General features: G+C 40.8%; 1 protein-coding gene across 1 annotated transcript in view; it reads right to left on the bottom strand.

Moving 5' to 3' along the window:
* LOC143117400 (uncharacterized) overlaps positions 1-19496 on the bottom strand; it is a 96242-nt gene that overhangs the window by 23455 nt on the left and 53291 nt on the right. The window contains exons 14-18 of the mRNA XM_076279105.1: positions 17443-17518; positions 17076-17179; positions 12978-13088; positions 12410-12511; positions 2868-3006 (exon numbers count right to left, since the gene is read on the bottom strand). Of these exons, the coding sequence (XP_076135220.1) occupies positions 2868-3006; positions 12410-12511; positions 12978-13088; positions 17076-17179; positions 17443-17518 (532 nt within the window). The remainder of the gene's footprint in view (positions 1-2867; positions 3007-12409; positions 12512-12977; positions 13089-17075; positions 17180-17442; positions 17519-19496) is intronic.

Genomic DNA, 19496 nt, shown 5'->3' with positions numbered 1-19496 from the left:
GACAGACAGACAGATGTCACAACACAGACAGACAGATGTCACCACACAGACAGGCAGATGTCACCACACAGACAGACAGACAGATGTCACCACACAGACAGACAGATGTCACCACACAGACAGACAAATGTCACCACACAGACAGACAGACAGACAGATGTCACCACACAGACAGACAGACAGATGTCACCACACAGACAGACAGATGTCACCACACAGACAGACAGACAGATGTCACCACACAGACAGACAGATGTCACCACACAGACAGACAGACAGACAGATGTCACCAGACAGACAGACAGATGTCACCACACAGACAGACATATGTCACCACACAGACAGATGTCACCACACAGACAGACAGATGTCACCACACAGACAGACAGACAGACAGATGTCACCACACAGACAGACAGACAGATGTCACCACACATACAGACAGATGTCACCACACAGACAGACAGACTGACAGATGTCACCACACAGACAGACAGATGTCACCACACAGACAGACAGACAGATGTCACCACACAGACAGACAGATGTCACCACACAGACAGACATATGTCACCACACAGACAGATGTCACCACACAGACAGACAGACAGACAGATGTCACCACACAGACAGACAGACAGATGTCACCACACAGACAGACAGATGTCACCACACAGACAGACAGACAGATGTCACCACACAGACAGACAGATGTCACCACACAGACAGACAAATGTCACCACACAGACAGACAGACAGATGTCACCACACAGACAGACAGATGTCACCACACAGACAGACAGACAGATGTCACCACACAGACAGACAGACAGATGTCACCACACATACAGGCAGATGTCACCACACAGACAGACAGATGTCACCACACAGACAGACAGACAGACAGATGTCACCACACAGACAGACAGATGTCACCACGCAGACAGACAGACTGACAGATGTCACCACACAGACAGACAGACAGACAGATGTCACCACACAGACAGACAGATGTCACCACACAGACAGACATATGTCACCACACAGACAGATGTCACCACACAGACAGACAGATGTCACCACACAGACAGACAGACAGACAGATGTCACCACACAGACAGACAGACAGATGTCACCACACATACAGACAGATGTCACCACACAGACAGACAGATGTCACCACACAGACAGACAGATGTCACCACACAGACTTACAGATGTCACCACACAGACAGACAGACAGATGTCACCACACAGAAAGACATACAGATGTCACCAAACAGACAGACAGATGTCACCACACAGACAGACAGACAGACAGATGTCACCACACACACAGACAGACAGATGTCACCACACAGACAGACAGACAGATGTCACCACACAGACAGACAGACAGATGTCCCCACACAGACAGACAGACAGACAGATGTCCCCACACAGACAGACAGACAGATGTCCCCACACAGACAGACAGACAGACAGATGTCACCACACAGACAGACAGATGTCACAACACAGACAGACAGACAGATGTCACCACACACACAGACAGACAGATGTCACCACACAGACAGACAGACAGACAGACAGATGTCACCACACACACAGACAGATGTCACCACACACACAGACAGACAGACAGATGTCACCACACATACAGACATACAGATGTCACCACACAGACAGACAGACAGATGTCACCACACAGACAGACAGACAGATGTCCCCACACAGACAGACAGACAGACAGATGTCCCCACACAGACAGACAGACAGATGTCCCCACACAGACAGACATACAGACAGATGTCACCACACAGACAGACAGATGTCACAACACAGACAGACAGACAGATGTCACCACACACACAGACAGACAGATGTCACCACACAGACAGACAGACAGACAGACAGATGTCACCACACACACAGACAGATGTCACCACACACACAGACAGACAGACAGATGTCACCACACATACAGACATACAGATGTCACCACACAGACAGACAGACAGATGTCACCACACAGACAGCCACACACACAGACATACAGATGTCACCACACAGACAGACAGACAGACAGATGTCACCACACACACAGAGAGACAGACAGACAGATGTCACCACACAGACAGACAGATGTCACCACACAGACAGACAGACAGACAGATGTCAACACACAGACAGACAGACAGACAGACAGACAGATGTCACCACACAGACAGACAGACAGACAGATGTCACCACACAGACAGACAGATGTCACCACACAGACAGGCAGACAGACAGATGTCACCACACAGACAGACAGACAGACAGACAGACAGATGTCACAACACAGACAGACAGATGTCACCACACAGACAGACAGACAGACAGATGTCACCACACAGACAGACAGATGTCACCACACAGACAGACAGACAGACAGATGTCACCACACAGACAGACAGACAGACAGACAGATGTCACCACACAGACAGACAGATGTCACCACACAGACAGACAGACAGATGTCACCACACAGACAGATGTCACCACACAGACAGACAGACAGATGTCACCACACAGACAGACAGACAGACAGATGTCACCACACAGACAGACAGATGTCACCACACAGATAGACAGACAGATGTCACCACACAGACAGACAGACAGATGTCACCACACACACAGACAGACAGACAGATGTCACCACACAGACAGATGTCACCACACAGACAGACAGACAGATGTCACCACACAGACAGACATACAGACAGATGTCACCACACAGACAGACAGATGTCACCAGACAGACAGACAGGTGTCACTGGTAGAGTAAGTTTAGCATAGCTATAGCTAACGTTAATGCTCACCTAATTTGGTGATGCCGATTTCCTGCAGGTCTTCGATGCTGACGTCTTTGATGAAGTCCATGTTGTCGTAGCCGTTCTGGACTAGAGTCTGATAGTGCTGAGCCAGGCCAATCCCAGAGAGCCACTCCGCCAAGCTGGCCTATAGGAACACACCACGATCACAGTTACCAATAAAGTTGAATCTAATCTAATCTAATCATCACTGACCAATCACAAGCCCTTATACTGATGACCTGGCTATGACCAATCAATCATTGGGTGTTAGCATAGCTATGACCAATCAATTATTTGGTATAATATAGCTATGACCAATCAATAATTTGATGTCAGCATAGCTATGACCAATCAATCATTTGGTATAATATAATCATGACCAATCAATCATTTGGTATAATATAACTATGACCAATCAATCATTTGGTGTTAGCATAGCTATGGCCAATCAATCATTTGGTGTCAGCATAGCTATGGCCAATCAATCATTTGGTGTCAGCATAGCTATGACCAATCAATCATTTGGTGTCAGCATAGCTATGGCCAATGGAAGTGGGATCAGCAAGGGGTTGAATGGTCCGAAGACTAACCCTTGGGGGACAGAGTTGCAGAGTTAACTTGAATGCAACCGTTTTGTGCAGCGTGGTTATGAAGCCAACAACAAATGTTAATGTTTAATCTTTAAACTGCATGCAGGTTCGATGAGAGACAGAGAGACAAGGAGAGACTGTGAGAAGGTGCACATAGCTATTAGAGCAGGGATTAAAGTGAAAAAAAATCGTTTGACTGAACTTTTTTCAGGCCATAAGTCATACGTTGTTCATATCTACCTATAAAGATAGCACCCCTTTTGCTGTCGCGACCTATTGGTTTTTAATGTACAAAAAGATGCAAACAGTAAAGTAAAGGGAGTATTCGCCTTATTCACACGGCGGCCATTGTTTAAACCAAAACGAGGCTGCAGGGTACACTTACTATATAATTAATGCCACCTACAGGTGAATGCATAGAACATAACAATCCCATGGTTTGTGTACCCTGTAGCCTCGTTTTAGCCGCCAATGGCCGCCATGTGAATAAGGCGAATTGAGAGTGTTCTTGATTGAGATTGAGTTTTTCTGATGAACAAAACAATATTTCAGTACCATCCCTGACCATTGCTGACTAGCCATTGCTGTTCTTTTCTACTGCAGCAATATTGAAGAAAGGCTTTAACTTACACTCTTATTTAATTACTTCAGGCCAAAAGTGTTTGCAAATCAAGTTTGCAAGACTTCCCATTTCCTCAACAAAGTAACGAATCAGAACATTCGAGATATTGTTCATATTTCCATGGTAATTTTGAGTTTTACAGACAACTCAGTATTCCACTGAGCAGCAATACTGTGTGTGCTCATGCAGGAGGTCTGCGCATCTGATAACGACAATCTGGAGAGGGCGCTTTTGTCTTCAGCAACAGATTGTATAAGGTTGACAAGAGGTTGCGATATGGTGAGGGACAGGTCGTGTTGCGCTATGAAAGAACATGCATAGCCTACTTTCTGAGCGCAAAAACGGTCAGCCAGCCATAGATAAACGTAGCCTACCTCTGTCGTGGTGGCTAGTTGCACCAGGTAGGGAAGATGTCCTGAAGTGCACGAACGTTAACCTTGGCGGTCTTCTGATTGGTGGCGTGCTAAAACGTTTTCCTATTGCATCCATAAACTATTTTCTTGCAGCAAACCGCTTAAAAGCAAACCTGGCACTTTCATTTCTTTACACCATGGCTTGCTAGTTCTCCCCCGTTTTCAACAGCCGCCCATCTCCATCTTATTTTTTTTTTACTTATAACACCTGTGCCTTCCTTTAGCAACAACGCATCCATGACAGCTAGTGGCCTTGCCAAATAGACGCACACAAATCATGACGCTAATAAGAGGTTCTGGTAGGCCTACTGGTTATGGTTTTGTGCTATAAATTAATAATATTTTATAGCGAAGTTTTAAGTTGACTATTTTAATTGTATGGTTATTTTTTGTCAACATACACTTACAACCTACTGTCGTTAAAAGAGGCCTAAGCAAAATAGGCTACAAGGCATGTCTATGCGTCACAAGCACGACTGACCCCCTTACTCAACAGGTCGCGATGATGACAATATTATTATTATTTTATGTTAACACGCTCAGTCAAAACCTTCTGTCGAAAATTGTGAAAAACAAATTGTTGTACATGTCATAACAGACGGGATAATAATTTGCATAGGCTACGGGTTATATTGCGTCGCTTTACACATAATGCTAGTTGCATTGATTAAAAACTGTAACAATAATAGGTTGCATCGGGTGGCATAGCAGGCTGTTCAAGTCATAGGTGACACCCAAAATGAATGACCTCCCCTGACAAGAGTTCGCGATAGTAGGCTAAGAAATTGTCTACATTGATGCACGGAAAGAACACAGCCTACGCTTCTTCTCCGAATTCGCAAATAGAGCTCACAATGTATCGCATAGCTGCCAACTCTCACGCATTGGCAGTGAGACACACGCATTTGATTAGTTTCACACACTCACACGCCACACTCCCGATTTCTCACGCTGAAGTGTCAACCCGGTCGGTCAGATGCCTGAAAAATTAGTTTAGCCTATCTATAGATTTACCTGTTGAGCCACGGTTATGCTTTCAGAGACGGTGAGAGGGTTCAAGAGCACTCCCTGTCTGTGGAATTTTCTAAATTTTCTCTCATTTGCGATGCTACTTCAGAAGCCGTCCCAGGCGCATCCCCCCCGCATTTCCCCGGCTTCAGGTATGCTTTGCGTATTTATTGAGTATTTTTCACGCTGAAGTGTCAACCTGGTAGGTCAAATACCTGGCAGATGAGGTTCAACTAAACTAAACCTATACATATGATATCACACATCAGGTGAACGTGCGGAATCTAAGCGCTCCAATGATATTAGCGCCAAGTTGCTGTGATAAATGGTTCGCGAGAAAATTAACATTGAACCGACATGCAATTTAGGCTAATCATATTTGCATTTTGCACACCCATTACTCTCAGTTTAATATTTCACTAACCCTTCACACAACACGTGGCAAACCCAATATCACAATAAACAGCAAACCGTACCGAATACGAGGATATAAAGCATGCCTCTGTGCAATAAGTGGTTCCTGAGTAATCCGGGTTTGAAACTGCAACACATTTCTACATAGCCTCATTGGGGCGAAATTATAATGTATTCTAATGTAAATTTGTCAGTAGGCCTACATACATTTTTGTAAATTGCTCAGCCATAGATTATCCCACTATCATGGTTCTTATATTGTCAGGTTCCAGCTAATCCCAGATAAATGAATATATTTATATTGGCATGCTTCCTAGTGACATTAATACAAAAATATGAAGAAAATCAAATAACGAGACACAAATATTGATATAAAGCCTGACATAAGCCATATGCAAACATTCACATCATGCAGATATGGGTACATCCTGAAAAAGGAATAGCATGTAGGCTATAGGCTATGGCCATTACAATGACCAATATATTATCTTAAATAAACTAGCTGAATAACACAGGTGACCACTTCTGCATAATTTCATGGAGTGCTGAAATGTACACACATTTTTGAACATTTCTGAACTGTGAAATGTAGCATATGTTTTTGTGATTGTGAACTTATTGCAATATCACCATAACTATTCCACCTGTGTGTGCATGGTTATAATTCTGAAGTGCAAAATAGCTTAGGCTACAGCACAAATATTTCCATAAAAATAAGCAAGTCTGACCTCTGAATTTATTTTGAAAGTGCACCTGATTGATGCATTTAAAAGTTAAAATATACAAACATTTCTTAAATTCTTACAAAACACCCACCCACTTTTTAAAATTGTTAGTTTGGACCCCCCCCCCCACCCCACCCCCCACGTTTGCCGTGCAAAATACCAGTGCTGTTTTCAGCATCTGTTTAGTGCTTCATTGTCAGTTTCATTGGATTCTCCCATTTGCGCGTAAATCGCTCATGTGACAAGCGCCAAATCCCCCGCAGTGTTGAAGAGATCAGTCATCCCCCTCACTTTTGATAAGGTAAAAAGCCTTATAGGTATGCCAAATAAATAATAACCTATAGGTTTACGCTAGGCTATGTAAAACTCCCCATTAACAGCATCACGTCACTAACCAAAGCGACTGCACAATCTCGTATTCACTCTATCTATTCACTATATCTGAAGCCAGTTTGTCTACTTAGATACTGTAAGTGTAAATCCTCAAATTATGGCCGGAGTCTTAAGACAAAGTACAGGCCTTTAGGGGCAGGATTGTATTCGAGACAGCCCTTTATTTCTTATGCGAGTTTTATTTTGAGACATGCGTTTCTTGGAGCGGCATACTGGTAGGCCTTCAAAAGCATGACATTTTCGGTTTAGTTTGATATTTAATTTACTTTTGGACTGTTTGATTATATTGTTAAATGTTGGGACTGATGGGCACTGAAATCTGCGGAGGTATTTGATGATCACTATTACGTATGTAGTTGAAAGAGTGTTGGGATTTCAAACAAACCTTTCATGCGTTCATTGAAGGTCCGCGGTGCTATAATGGAAACCTTATTGCGTAGCCAAGTAGCCTATATATTGAGTTATTTTTAAATTATGCATGATTTACTTTTTATTAATTTTGTCGGCTGGCTTTATTTTGTTATATAGAAGTATCTAAATAACCTGTTAAAATGTACCAGAATTCAGGAAATTGCATCTAGTCCAAAAAAAAATATCCCACCCACTTTCAGAATGCCTCCGACGCCCATGGTCCTACTAGTAGGCTAGATCCCTTAGATACCAATGTTAATTTAACTCTGGGACCCTGGTCCCAGGGATGGATTACTGCACGGGCCTTCCGGGCCCAGACCCAGGGGCCCAAGGTGTCAGGGGGCCCTGAAGCCCAAGCCTTTGCATGGAATCATTGCCTCAATATCAACACATCAGGATGTAGGCTATGAATCTGATTGAATTTAGTATTGGCTATCCCCAAAATGCACCAGAATACAGGAAATCACGTCAAACAAATAAAAAAATACATGTGGGCCCAGGGGCCCGAAAGTTCATAATCCGTCCATGCCTGGTCCCTACACCTGAGAACCACTGATGTATGTTTTTTTTACTGTATGGTATAATGCTGAATGAGCCAAACAAAAATTTCCGCAGCAAAATTTGGGTTGGCCCCACCAAATCTCACTCCAAGGTTTTTTGAAAAGTTGGCAGCCCTGGTATCGTATCCAAAAAAGTTAAACGGATTGGCCAACCTCATCAGCTGTCTCGATTGTGTCACTACAACTTTTAGACCGTTAGTCCTCCAGACGTGTTTTCTTTTTTTTTTAAGCAAACGCCCCAGGCCAATAAAACAAGCGTTTAGCTACAACATAAACAAAGCGAAACTCATGGCTGACGTAGCAGCTATCTTCTTGAGCGGTCACTGATTGACACAGAAAGTTCTCAAGAACACTATTAGGTCTTTAAACATTTACCATCACACACATTAATTCATAATATTAGTTGCCTTAAAAAAAGGAAAAGAAAAGGTGGTAGCCCCCCCACCCCTCCTATTTGTTTTCTCATCGGATCTGCATCGATCTCAAATATGGCATTTCTAAAATCAAATTGACGGAAATCCGTCGTAGGACGGAGAACTTTAATCCCTGTATTAGAGATGTCCGATAATATCGGCCAACCGATATTATCGGCCCGATATTAGCATAAAAATGTAATATCTGTTAATATCGTTATCGGGTTTGTTTTGCCTTAAAACCGATAAAATAATGCTTGCGTTACACCCAAATAGTGCCTATGCGCTCCTGAAGCGTTTACCGCCGGCGCACAGATGATGACCTCATCAATCTGCGTCTTGAAGCATACAAACAAGCGTGGATGGCTGCAGTAACAAACTTGCTCGTGGCCGTAGTAGCCCCTTGCGCTGGCCGTGACGCCCCTTTGAAAATCAGAGGTTTACAGGCCACGGTGGCCTTGGTGCCCTCTTCTCTAAATATTCTGCTTTGCGTCCTACTAATAGCGATATATATTTAGCCTATGGCCTATGGCCAAATTACGCAGTGGAGAAAGTGACAGCGCAAGAAAGAAAGTGCGTCCAAATTAACCCATCCTACTCATCACACAGACATCACAAGTATCACATGAAAGAGCTTTTTTTCAGCTTTAAAAGGATGTTAGCCGCTAATTGCTGTGGTGAACGGTTCGCGAGAAAAGTAAATAATATCATTAAATTTAATCATAAATTCTACCGAAGGTTTTGCGTCCATCTCCCTACCCATTCATCTCGGTGGAATACTTCAGAACCCTTCGTTTAACATATGACAAACCATATATCAGAATAAACAGCAGACCTTACCGAACAGAAAGGTGTAAAGCAGTCCCCTGTACAGTTAGCCGTTCCAGACTAATCCCGTTTTGAATTTGCAGTAAATTTCAACATACATGGATGTCTCCAAATTTGGGATTAAAGTTTTACACTGTGTTTAAATTGTTCCACATTATTTCATAACGGGCCAAATACAAAACAAATATTACAAATGTCGCCTAGATATCGGTAAATCAGAGGACAGCTGACTATAAGAGTTTGTGAAAGTAGCCTTCATGATCACAAAATGCTAAGCATGCATCTAGGCTATTTGAGTTTCTTAAAGCTGAGCTGTGCTTAAATTGTTCAATACATGATTTCATAACAGGCCAAATATAAAATAAATGTTAAATATAGCCTAGATATCTGAAAATATTAGATGATCAGATGATTTACAGTTATATGTAATATGTCATGTTTTATGTTTTTGTAATGTTTCATACAGTGATGCAGGTCTACTGCAGTGAATACAACTTTGATCATGTTTATTGCCTACTACTGTATTGTTAACTTTGGCCTTGGTGCCCTGACATGTGGCCTTTGTGCCCCCCACCAAATATGGCCAACTGAAGGCCAAGTGGCCTTGCCCCTAAAATGGTGAAATTCTAAGCCTGATTGTGGGTATGGCCCGTTATGAAGGCCAGTCAGTCTTTTAGCCCCGTTCATTGGACTAATACTAAAGGAGGACTTTGTTTACTACTCTGGAAGGTCTGGATTGAAACTTTGTGCCTTCCTTGTTCTTATTGCACACTACTTTAATGTTGCATCTCTTTGTTGTTGCTCATGTAGAGCAGTGCTGATTGAGCCCAGTTTATAATTTAAATGATTGCATTAGCCCAAGTAATGGGCTAGGGACACAGGCTGCTTAGATTTGTACACCTTAAATGTTTCATTTTTTGTACTTCACCTCAAGCCTGAAGTATTTTTTGTAGCTCAAACAAATGTTTTCAAAATTGTGCAGTATAGTTGCCACATTGTAATTGACTCATATTTGTGCATTCATTCAATTAAGGTGATTGAGTTTTAGTTAAAGAAACAGTTCATGAAGCATCCTACAAATGCAGGCTCATTTAACACAGAAAAAGGGTAGCCTGTCATACACTATGCCTGTTATTTTAGTTGGCTTTACATTCTGCTATGTTGCACATAGTTGTTCAGGTACAATGTTTTATCATTTGTGAAGAAGTCAAATTTGCCCTATTTGTTGTGGGCATTGTCAAGATTATCTCAGGGAGAGTGTAATCCAAACTGTTGTTTGAGATAATTAAAAAAAAAAAAATAAACATGGCACTTTTTCCCTAAATTAAGTTGAAGTATTTTTCTTATTTTGCACAGACAATGTTAACATTTGGAAAGCCTTGTTGCATTCAAGAATGCATCCAGTGGGGCATCACAATAACATTAACCCTTAGAACCCTAAGCTGTTTTTAGGGCATTTTCACTACCTTTATTCATAAGGATTTATTCTGGTCATTGTAAGTGCCACACACATATATTATATATTGTTTTTTTCAGGAGAGTTTAGGCTATTCAGATCTGCCATCATTTCATGTATTAATACTAGCATTGATTTTATTTAGATTTTTAAAGAATTAAAATATAAAAAGTGTATTATAAAAATTCTTATATTTCGACATGTATCTCACCACTGCAAGCTCACAGCTCTACATGCATTTCATGTTTGTGTAGGGCAGACTGTCCTGAATCGGGCAATATAATTGCCATGTTGGAGGGATACTCTGGGGCTGAGCAATTTACAGAAATATTTGCTGTGTGATTTACGGAAATAAATGCCATTTTTTATTTAGTGATGAAAAATGACCTTTCTGCGCTCCATATCTGTGACACGAACTGATCTGACCTGACTTGACCCGAGGTTGCGTGTTAGCCTGCGTGCCTGTGTGTATGCAGTCATAATAATTCTCAACTCTTTACTGCATTGCCATGAACAAAGTAAAGGCATAAAAGGTGTTTATTTGTTGAACAAATTGGGATGCAATGTGAGCCTTGAATTGGATGCCATGCAGGAATTTGCTAGGATCTCAAAACCGGAATATGAACATGCTTTGCCATAGAGAAACACATGATAGCATTGGATTATAAACATGCTTTGCCACAAGAACAGACAAAAACGTGGGGTAAGTCCAGCTATATGAAGTTATTATTTTGCTGTCACTTCGTCTGTTTTATAACCCAGAAGGATGTACTTGGTATCAAATGATAGCTCTGAGTCTCCTCTTTCATCTGACATGCGTGGCATATCTATGCGATCACGGGTCCGCGAGTAATTCAAACGAGAGTAATGAGTGTGCAGCGTTGGTTTGTGTACATGACGTTATTATTTTGCAGTCACTTCGTCTGATTTTATAAGCCAGAAGGATCGATAAACATGGTACCAATGGATAGCCCTGTGCCCCCTCTTTCAGCTGATATGCTTGCCATATCGATGCGATCACGGGTTCGCGAGTATTTCAAACTATAGTAATGTGTGTGCAGGTGAATGCAGAGAAGTATAGACTGTAAATATGATGCAATTTGATTTAATTTCATGATTTTTTTTAATTTTCATACTTGATCGTACAGACAAGTGTGTAGTCTCGTTGGAAAGCCCCACTTCTGCTCTGTCGTGCAATAAAGGTTTCATCTCGCTGCGATGAACCGTTCCGGAGCAATGTAACAGAGAAGAAAGGGTGTGTTTTTTGACGCACTTTGCGTCAATCGGGTTCTAAGGGTTAAGCATGTTGTGTTAATTCCACAACAGGAGATATGTGATGTTACCTAAATTAGTTTTGAGGAAAAATAACCCACATATCGACATCGGTATCGGCTGATATCGGAATCGAAATTTGAGAGTTGGACAATATCGGCATATCGGATATCGGCAAAAAAGCCAATATCGGACATCCCTAATAGCTATACAATGAAAGGATGTCATCCAATTTAAATAGTACAACTTAGAAAATTATTGTGTGGTGGTCAATGTTGGTGGGCTGCCACAAATAAGACAATGTATGGGAAACACTGTCATTTGTGTGTATGTGTGTGTGTGTGTGTGTGTGTGTGTGTGTGTGTAAAATTGTGTGCGTGCATGCGTGTGTCTGTGCGTTTGTGTGTGCGTGCATGCGTGCGTGCATGTGTGCTCATTCTTACAGGCTTCTTGTCAGGAAGGCAGTCAGGGAAACTCAGCCTGCTGATCTCCGAGATCATCTTCTTTCTGTGGCCTGGTTTAGACACCCCTATAGCAGTGAGGTCCTGAAAGATCCACACACACACATGCACACAAACACACACACATGCACTCAAACACACACACAAACACAGACACAAACACACACACACACATAACAGTTTAGACACACCTATAGCAGTGAGGTCCTGAAGGATGCACACACACACATTAATTATTTGAGTTCATTTTCAAATGAATCTGCCCACATCATTTTTTCAAAATCAATTAATTGTGTGTGTGTATGCGTATGTGCATATGTGCATGTGTGTACGTGAGTATGTGTGAGTGTATGTGTGTGTGTGTGTGTGAGTGTGTGAGTGTGTGTGTGTGTGTAAGAGAGAGTGTGTGTGTGTGTGTGTGTGTCACCTCTGGGGTCATATGGTTGGCAGGTCATATCCAGCATTGAGGAAATAGAGTGTGTGTGTGTGTGTGTGTGTGTGTTGTGTGTGAGTGTGTGTGTGTGTGTGTGTGTGTGTGTGTGTGTGTCACCTCTGGGGTCATATAACTGATGGTTGGCAGGTCATATCCAGCATTGAGGAAGTTTGTGGTGTAAAACTGGAGCTGGGATCCAGTCAGCCAATCAATGACCGCCTCCGCATTCTACAGGATATAGATAGAGAGACGAGAAACACGCACACGTTCAGCTGCCATGACAACTAAATAACAACAAACGCTGCCATGACAACTAAATAACATCAAACACTGCCATGACAACTAAGCATAGCTGTCAACATTGAGCTTTAAAAATAAGGGAGATTTCCCGGGTTTCTCACGCAGAATACGGGAAAATGTCAACATTCGTCCCCCAACGTTGGAAGGGTTGCAGTATTAGTCCGTTTCATAATTGCAAGCTCGTGCATTGGTCAGCTAAACAATACAACAAAGTAGCCTACTTTATTTACGCCTAACAACAGCCTATATTAATTTGGTCAACTTTATACAGCCCTAGCAAGGCTAAAGTTCTGTAGCCTAATCGATGGCCCTGTGCGCTGTCATTCTCTCTCCTGCGCAAACAAAATGTGTGCGTTCCAACTTCCAACAAATCTTTTCAACAAATGCATTTGGTTATTTTTTAGAGAGAAAATATAAATAGCCTGTCATGCAGTTTATGGGCTACAGTGCAGAGTTGGGAAGTTATGGTAGGCCAACTTGGAGTGAATATACAAACAGGGGGAATTCTTTCTCTACTCGTAGCTGAGTGGTAGGCCGATACACACAGCGTTCGGCCGTAGCCTACACTATGCAGGTGCCACTGAATCGTGCTCTCACGACAACCACACCATCATCTTAAATAGTCTCACTGTGGCCTTCAAGCAAGCAAAACGATGCTTTGAAAACATCTGTTTCGTTGGAAGGGCAAGGGTGTAGCAACAGGACAACAGTACAGAGACAGACAAGTCCGATATAGAGCTAATGTTACGAGATTGTTAAAATACGGGATATTTACGGGAAAATATTAAAACGGGAAGACAGCGGGAGAAAAGTTAAAATACGTGAGAAACCCAGAAAAAACGGGAGGGTTGACAGCTATGCAACTAAGTAACAACAAACGCTGCCTAAAATCATGCACAAAACCACAAAGCCTAATAATGAAAATAAAATAATGCACAAAACCACAAAGCCTAATAAAAAACCCAGAAAATTAAATAACCTAGTTATGATGACCTACTAAATGACCTAGTCACCATGACAACTAAATAACCTAGTATGAACAAATATAAAAAAAGTGAAACAAGTAAACTGGAACAGACAGAAAGTCGCTCATTCACACAGCTGTCACTCAAACAGCAGCCCCGACCAAACATGCATTATGGGCATGTGAATATCATTATTAACATGGTCTTCAATCACCTCTGAAATATAAAACATTTCAAGCCATGCATGGTGATTTATGACACATTTATTGTTTATGTGGAAGGGTATTAAAATTAATAATTTCGCCATTTCGTCAAATTACAACATATAAAAAAAAAGCTTCACAATTTATAATCAGGAAAATTTTGGCGTCATGTATACCAACTTTGACATGAATCGGATCAACCGTCTAGGAGGAGTACGTTAAAATTGATCATGTCCACAACGCACAAAATCTCAATTACCTCACTTCCTGTGGGCGTGGCTAATGGCATGTTAATGCAAAAGTTGTTTGTTTTTGGGAGTTACAAACACCCACCAAATTTGGTGTGTGTATCTAAAACTATATGCCAACCACAAGTCACAGTGACATATGGGGGCGCTATGGAGTTCCTGGGCAACGCCCGGTGCCAAGCTTTTATCCCTGTCTATTCACTGTATCACTTGATGTGTGTGCCAAATTTCATGCGTTTTCACCCATGGGAAGCATCTCTTTTGGCGTCATGATTCAGCTCATATTTCATCACATATTAGTCTGCACAAAATCCCAAATACCTCACTTCCTGTTGGGCGTGGCTAATGCATTGTACATACGAAAGTTGTTCATCTTGGGGAGATTCACACACCTGCCAAATTTGGTGTTTGTAGCTGAAAGTATATGCCCACCGGGATCAGTCATCTAAGGGGGCGTAAGGGGGCGCTAGCGAGTCTATGGGCCATACCCGGGGCCAAGCTTTTTTACCTAGCTGCTTTGTGTGACACCTGATGTGTGTGCCAAATTTCAAGACTTTTCGATTATGTGAACCACCTCTAAATATTTGCCAACCACGGGATCAGTCACCTAAGGGGGCGCTAGCGAGTCCCTGGGCCACGCCCGGGGTCAAGCTCTTGTACCTAACTGCGATGCGTGACACCTGACGTGTGTGCCATTTCAAGAGTTTTCGACCATGTTAACCACCTCAAAAACAGGAAAGCAAAAAAGTAGAATAACAATAATAATACTCGATAATAATAATAATCCTTACAAAAACAATAGGGCCTTGCGCCCTTCGGTGCTCGGGCCCTAATAATAATAATAATAATAATAATAATAATAATAATAATAATAATCCTTTCAAAAAAATAGGGCTTCGCACCTCTAGCACCGTCGGTGCTCAGGCCCTAATAATAAACTATTATTTCATATATACATCTTCCCAAAAATATAATGCTAATATGATAATAATACACTATTATTTCATATGTACATCTTCCCAAAAATATAATGCTAATATGATAATAATACACTATTATTTCATATGTACATCTTCCCAAAAATATAATGCTAATATGATAATAATACACTATTATTTCATATGTACATGTTCCCAAAAGTATAATGCTAATATAATATGAATAGACGCCTAACATATAAAAATATAATACTAATATGATATGAATAGACGCCTAACATATAAAAATATAATACTAATATAATATTAATAGACGGGCCCTAATTATAGACGCCTAACATCAAATAGACCTCTAGAGAGCCAATGGGGTAGACAGGACTACAGCCAAATAAACCTCTATAATAGACCTATTTTTTCACTACTGAAAACATGTTCAACATGTAATCACACATGTTGGCCAAATAAACCTCTATAATATCACTACTGAAAACATGTTCAACATGTAATCACACATGTTGGCCAAATAAACCTCTATAATATCACTACTGAAAACATGTTCAACATGTAATCACACATGTTGGCCAAATAAACCTCTATAATATCACTACTGAAAACATGTTCAACATGTAATCACACATGTTGGCCAAATAAACCTCTATAATATCACTACTGAAAACATGTTCAACATGTAATCACACATGTTGGCCAAATAAACCTTTATAATATCACTACTGAAAACATGTTCAACATGTAATCACACATGTTGGCCAAATAAACCTCTATAATATCACTACTGAAAACATGTTCAACATGTAATCACACATGTTGGCCAAATAAACCTCTATAATATATTATCACTACTGAAAACATGTTCAACATGTAATCACACATGTTGGCCAAATAAACCTCTATAATATCACTACTGAAAACATGTTCAACATGTAATCACACATGTTGGCCAAATAAACCTCTATAATATCACTACTGAAAACATGTTCAACATGTAATCACACATGTTGGCCAAATAAACCTCTATAATATCACTACTGAAAACATGTTCAACATCTATAATATCACTACTGAAAACATGTTCAACATGTAATCACACATGTTGGCCAAATAAACCTCTATAATATCACTACTGAAAACATGTTCAACATGTAATCACACATGTTGGCCAAATAAACCTCTATAATATCACTACTGAAAACATGTTCAACATGTAATCACACATGTTGGCCAACATGGAAAAGATCTCTATGGGTATATAACTATTTCTGTGTCACCCAGTGGTACTCATTTTGGGTAGCCTACTATAATCAGATCACATTTTCATGCCATTTCTCTAGTGGCTGGTAAAAATCCACATTGGCAGTTGGAAAAAATATTTAATTATATTAATTAAATAGTAATATTTAAACAGACACACACACACACACACACACACACACACACACACACACCTTGCTCTCAGTGGAGGCTTCCTCTTTCCGCTGCAGAAGAGGATCCACAAACAGACACACACAGACACACACACACACACACACACACACACACACACCTTGCTCTCAGTGGAGGCTTCCTCTTTCCGCTGCAGAAGAGGATCCACAAACTGCCGTGTCTCTCGACCTGCAGCAACCGAAGGACTCTGACTGCAGCCGGAACCTGAGAGTCACCATGACAACACACACAACAGATTCAACCTGAGAGTCCCCATGACAACACACACAACAGATTCAACCTGAGAGTCCCCATGACAACACACACAACAGATTCAACCTGAGAGTCCCCATGACAACACACACAACAGATTTGTATGGTGGGATTCGCAATTGTATGTAAATCAGGCTATGTGTGTGTGTGTGTGCGCGCGCATGTGTGTGTGTGTGTGCGCGTGCATGTGTGTGTGTGTGTGTGTGTGTGTGTACCTTGATCCATTGAACGAGACTGTTCCAACAGGTGCTCTTTAGCCTTGGCTGACTGTGCCAACACTGTTGCCAGGAGCTAAAAAGAAACACACAGATATTAGTCAAGGAGAGACAACAGGTTTTCAAATATTGTAATATGTTATATCAGTGATCAGATCAGCTTAGTTTAGTCTATACAGGTGTTATATCAGTGATCAGATCAGCTTAGTTTAGAGGTTACAGGTTTGTGTGTGCGTGTTGTATGTATGTATGTGTGTGTGTGTGTGTGTGTGACGGAGTGTGTGCGTGTTGTGTGTATGTGTGAGTGTGTGTTGCTGGTGTGTGTGTGTGTGTGTCTCTGTGTGTGTGTGTGACGGTGTGTGTGCGTGTTGTGTGTATGTGTGTGTGCATGTTGTGTGTGTTAGAGCCCGACCGATTTATCGGCGAGCCGATATTATCGGCCGATATTAGGCATTTTCCAAACTATCGGTATCTGCATTTATAATGGCCGATAAATTACTATTTTAAAAATAAAATAAAAACGGACGAAACACCCTTCAACCATGTCATGAGTGTTGGCGTTGTATAGTTTGTCCACCAGAGGGCACTCTACACCGTCCCTGCTGGCAACACTCGTGTATAACGCGCCACACATCCTGCAACCTGCTGATCCAGCCAGAGTCGGGCAGAGAGAACCAGTTATCCACGAGTGAGATCATCAGTGAAGTGTGTTCATGGTGATTTGGTATAACAATTGAAAAGAACATCCCCATCAGTTCTCTTAACTCAAATAAGCATGACCAAATTCGTGAAAACAATGTCCAGTTTTGCTGCTGTTAAATAAGCCGAGTGAAGCGGAATTAGCTAGTAATTACGTTACGTTGTTACAGTGTAGTTGACTGTCTGTCCTTTTAACTTTTGACAATGTGACTGAATATGACTGTATTTCTTTACAGTTATCGTGACAGTTATAGCAGTGAGACGTATCATCTCTCCCCGGCCTGTTATTTTGAAAGCGTATGTTTTACAATTTGCAGTATGACGTTATCCATTGCTAAATTATGGCTCATCATAGACTAGCTAACCACAAAGCTAGCTAATGCCATGAATATCAGTGGAAGACCGCTAACGTTAACATTAATGAGCTTGGAAACCACAACAAACTTATTCTGCCTAAATAAAGTAATGATTACTGTATTTATAACTAGTATATCTGTAGCTGCAGTCCCTGCATTGTAAAATGTAAGTTAGACGTGTGAGGAGTGAACATTTAGACATAGAGAAAAAGTATCAAACGTAGCTTGTGCATAAAAGTTAGCTTTTCTTTTACACGTGTGTGAAATCCAATGACGCCAAGTGTGCGTTTCAGACTGTCGTTCAGCCGCAGCATTAACAAGTTACATAATGGATTTAGATCACTAAATAGTAGGTTTTAGAAGGCAGGCAGCAACTGATGATTGAAAATGGTTTGATGTAGCTTGATGGAAATAATTTTAAAAGTGCAGGTAAAGGGATAAGCAAGCTGACATTGTAATTATAAGGTAGCTTATAAGGCAATAGGGACTAATTATTACACACGCACACTCAAAGATTTAGGAGTGACCTTTATCTTGTTTAATGATAATACAAATGATGATGATAGTAATAATGTCATCATTATTTTTTGTAATTATTAAGTCTTAGTTCAAAGCTATATTTATGAAGCTTACTAAGTCTTTTAATACTGGTAACTTTGATTTGGTTGTTGTTGTCATTGTGTTTTTGTTCAAAAGACTAAGTTTCATATCTTAAGTTTCTATTTTTATACATTTTATTTATCAGAACTTTAATATATTTCAATGTTCCACTGTGACAATATTATTTAAAAATAAACAAGTTTGTTTTTAAAATGCATTATCATATTATTTTAGTCAATACTCATAAATAACTACAAATAACTAATGTTAGGGAAATCTGTTACTGTTTTGTTTCGCGTTTCTGAAAAAAAAAATATATATATCGGTTGATATATCGGAATATCGGGTTTTTAAATCAACAAATATTTGTATCGGTATCGGCCTTCAAAATCCTTTATC

This window comes from Alosa pseudoharengus, unplaced genomic scaffold (assembly GCF_046254945.1).
Source record: "Alosa pseudoharengus isolate Yale_2024_CS ecotype anadromous, Long Island Sound unplaced genomic scaffold, YU_APseudo_1.1 YU_APseudo_1.1_scf_1, whole genome shotgun sequence".
Classification (NCBI taxonomy): domain Eukaryota; kingdom Metazoa; phylum Chordata; class Actinopteri; order Clupeiformes; family Clupeidae; genus Alosa; species Alosa pseudoharengus.
This window is presented reverse-complemented; position numbering and strand designations above follow the sequence as displayed.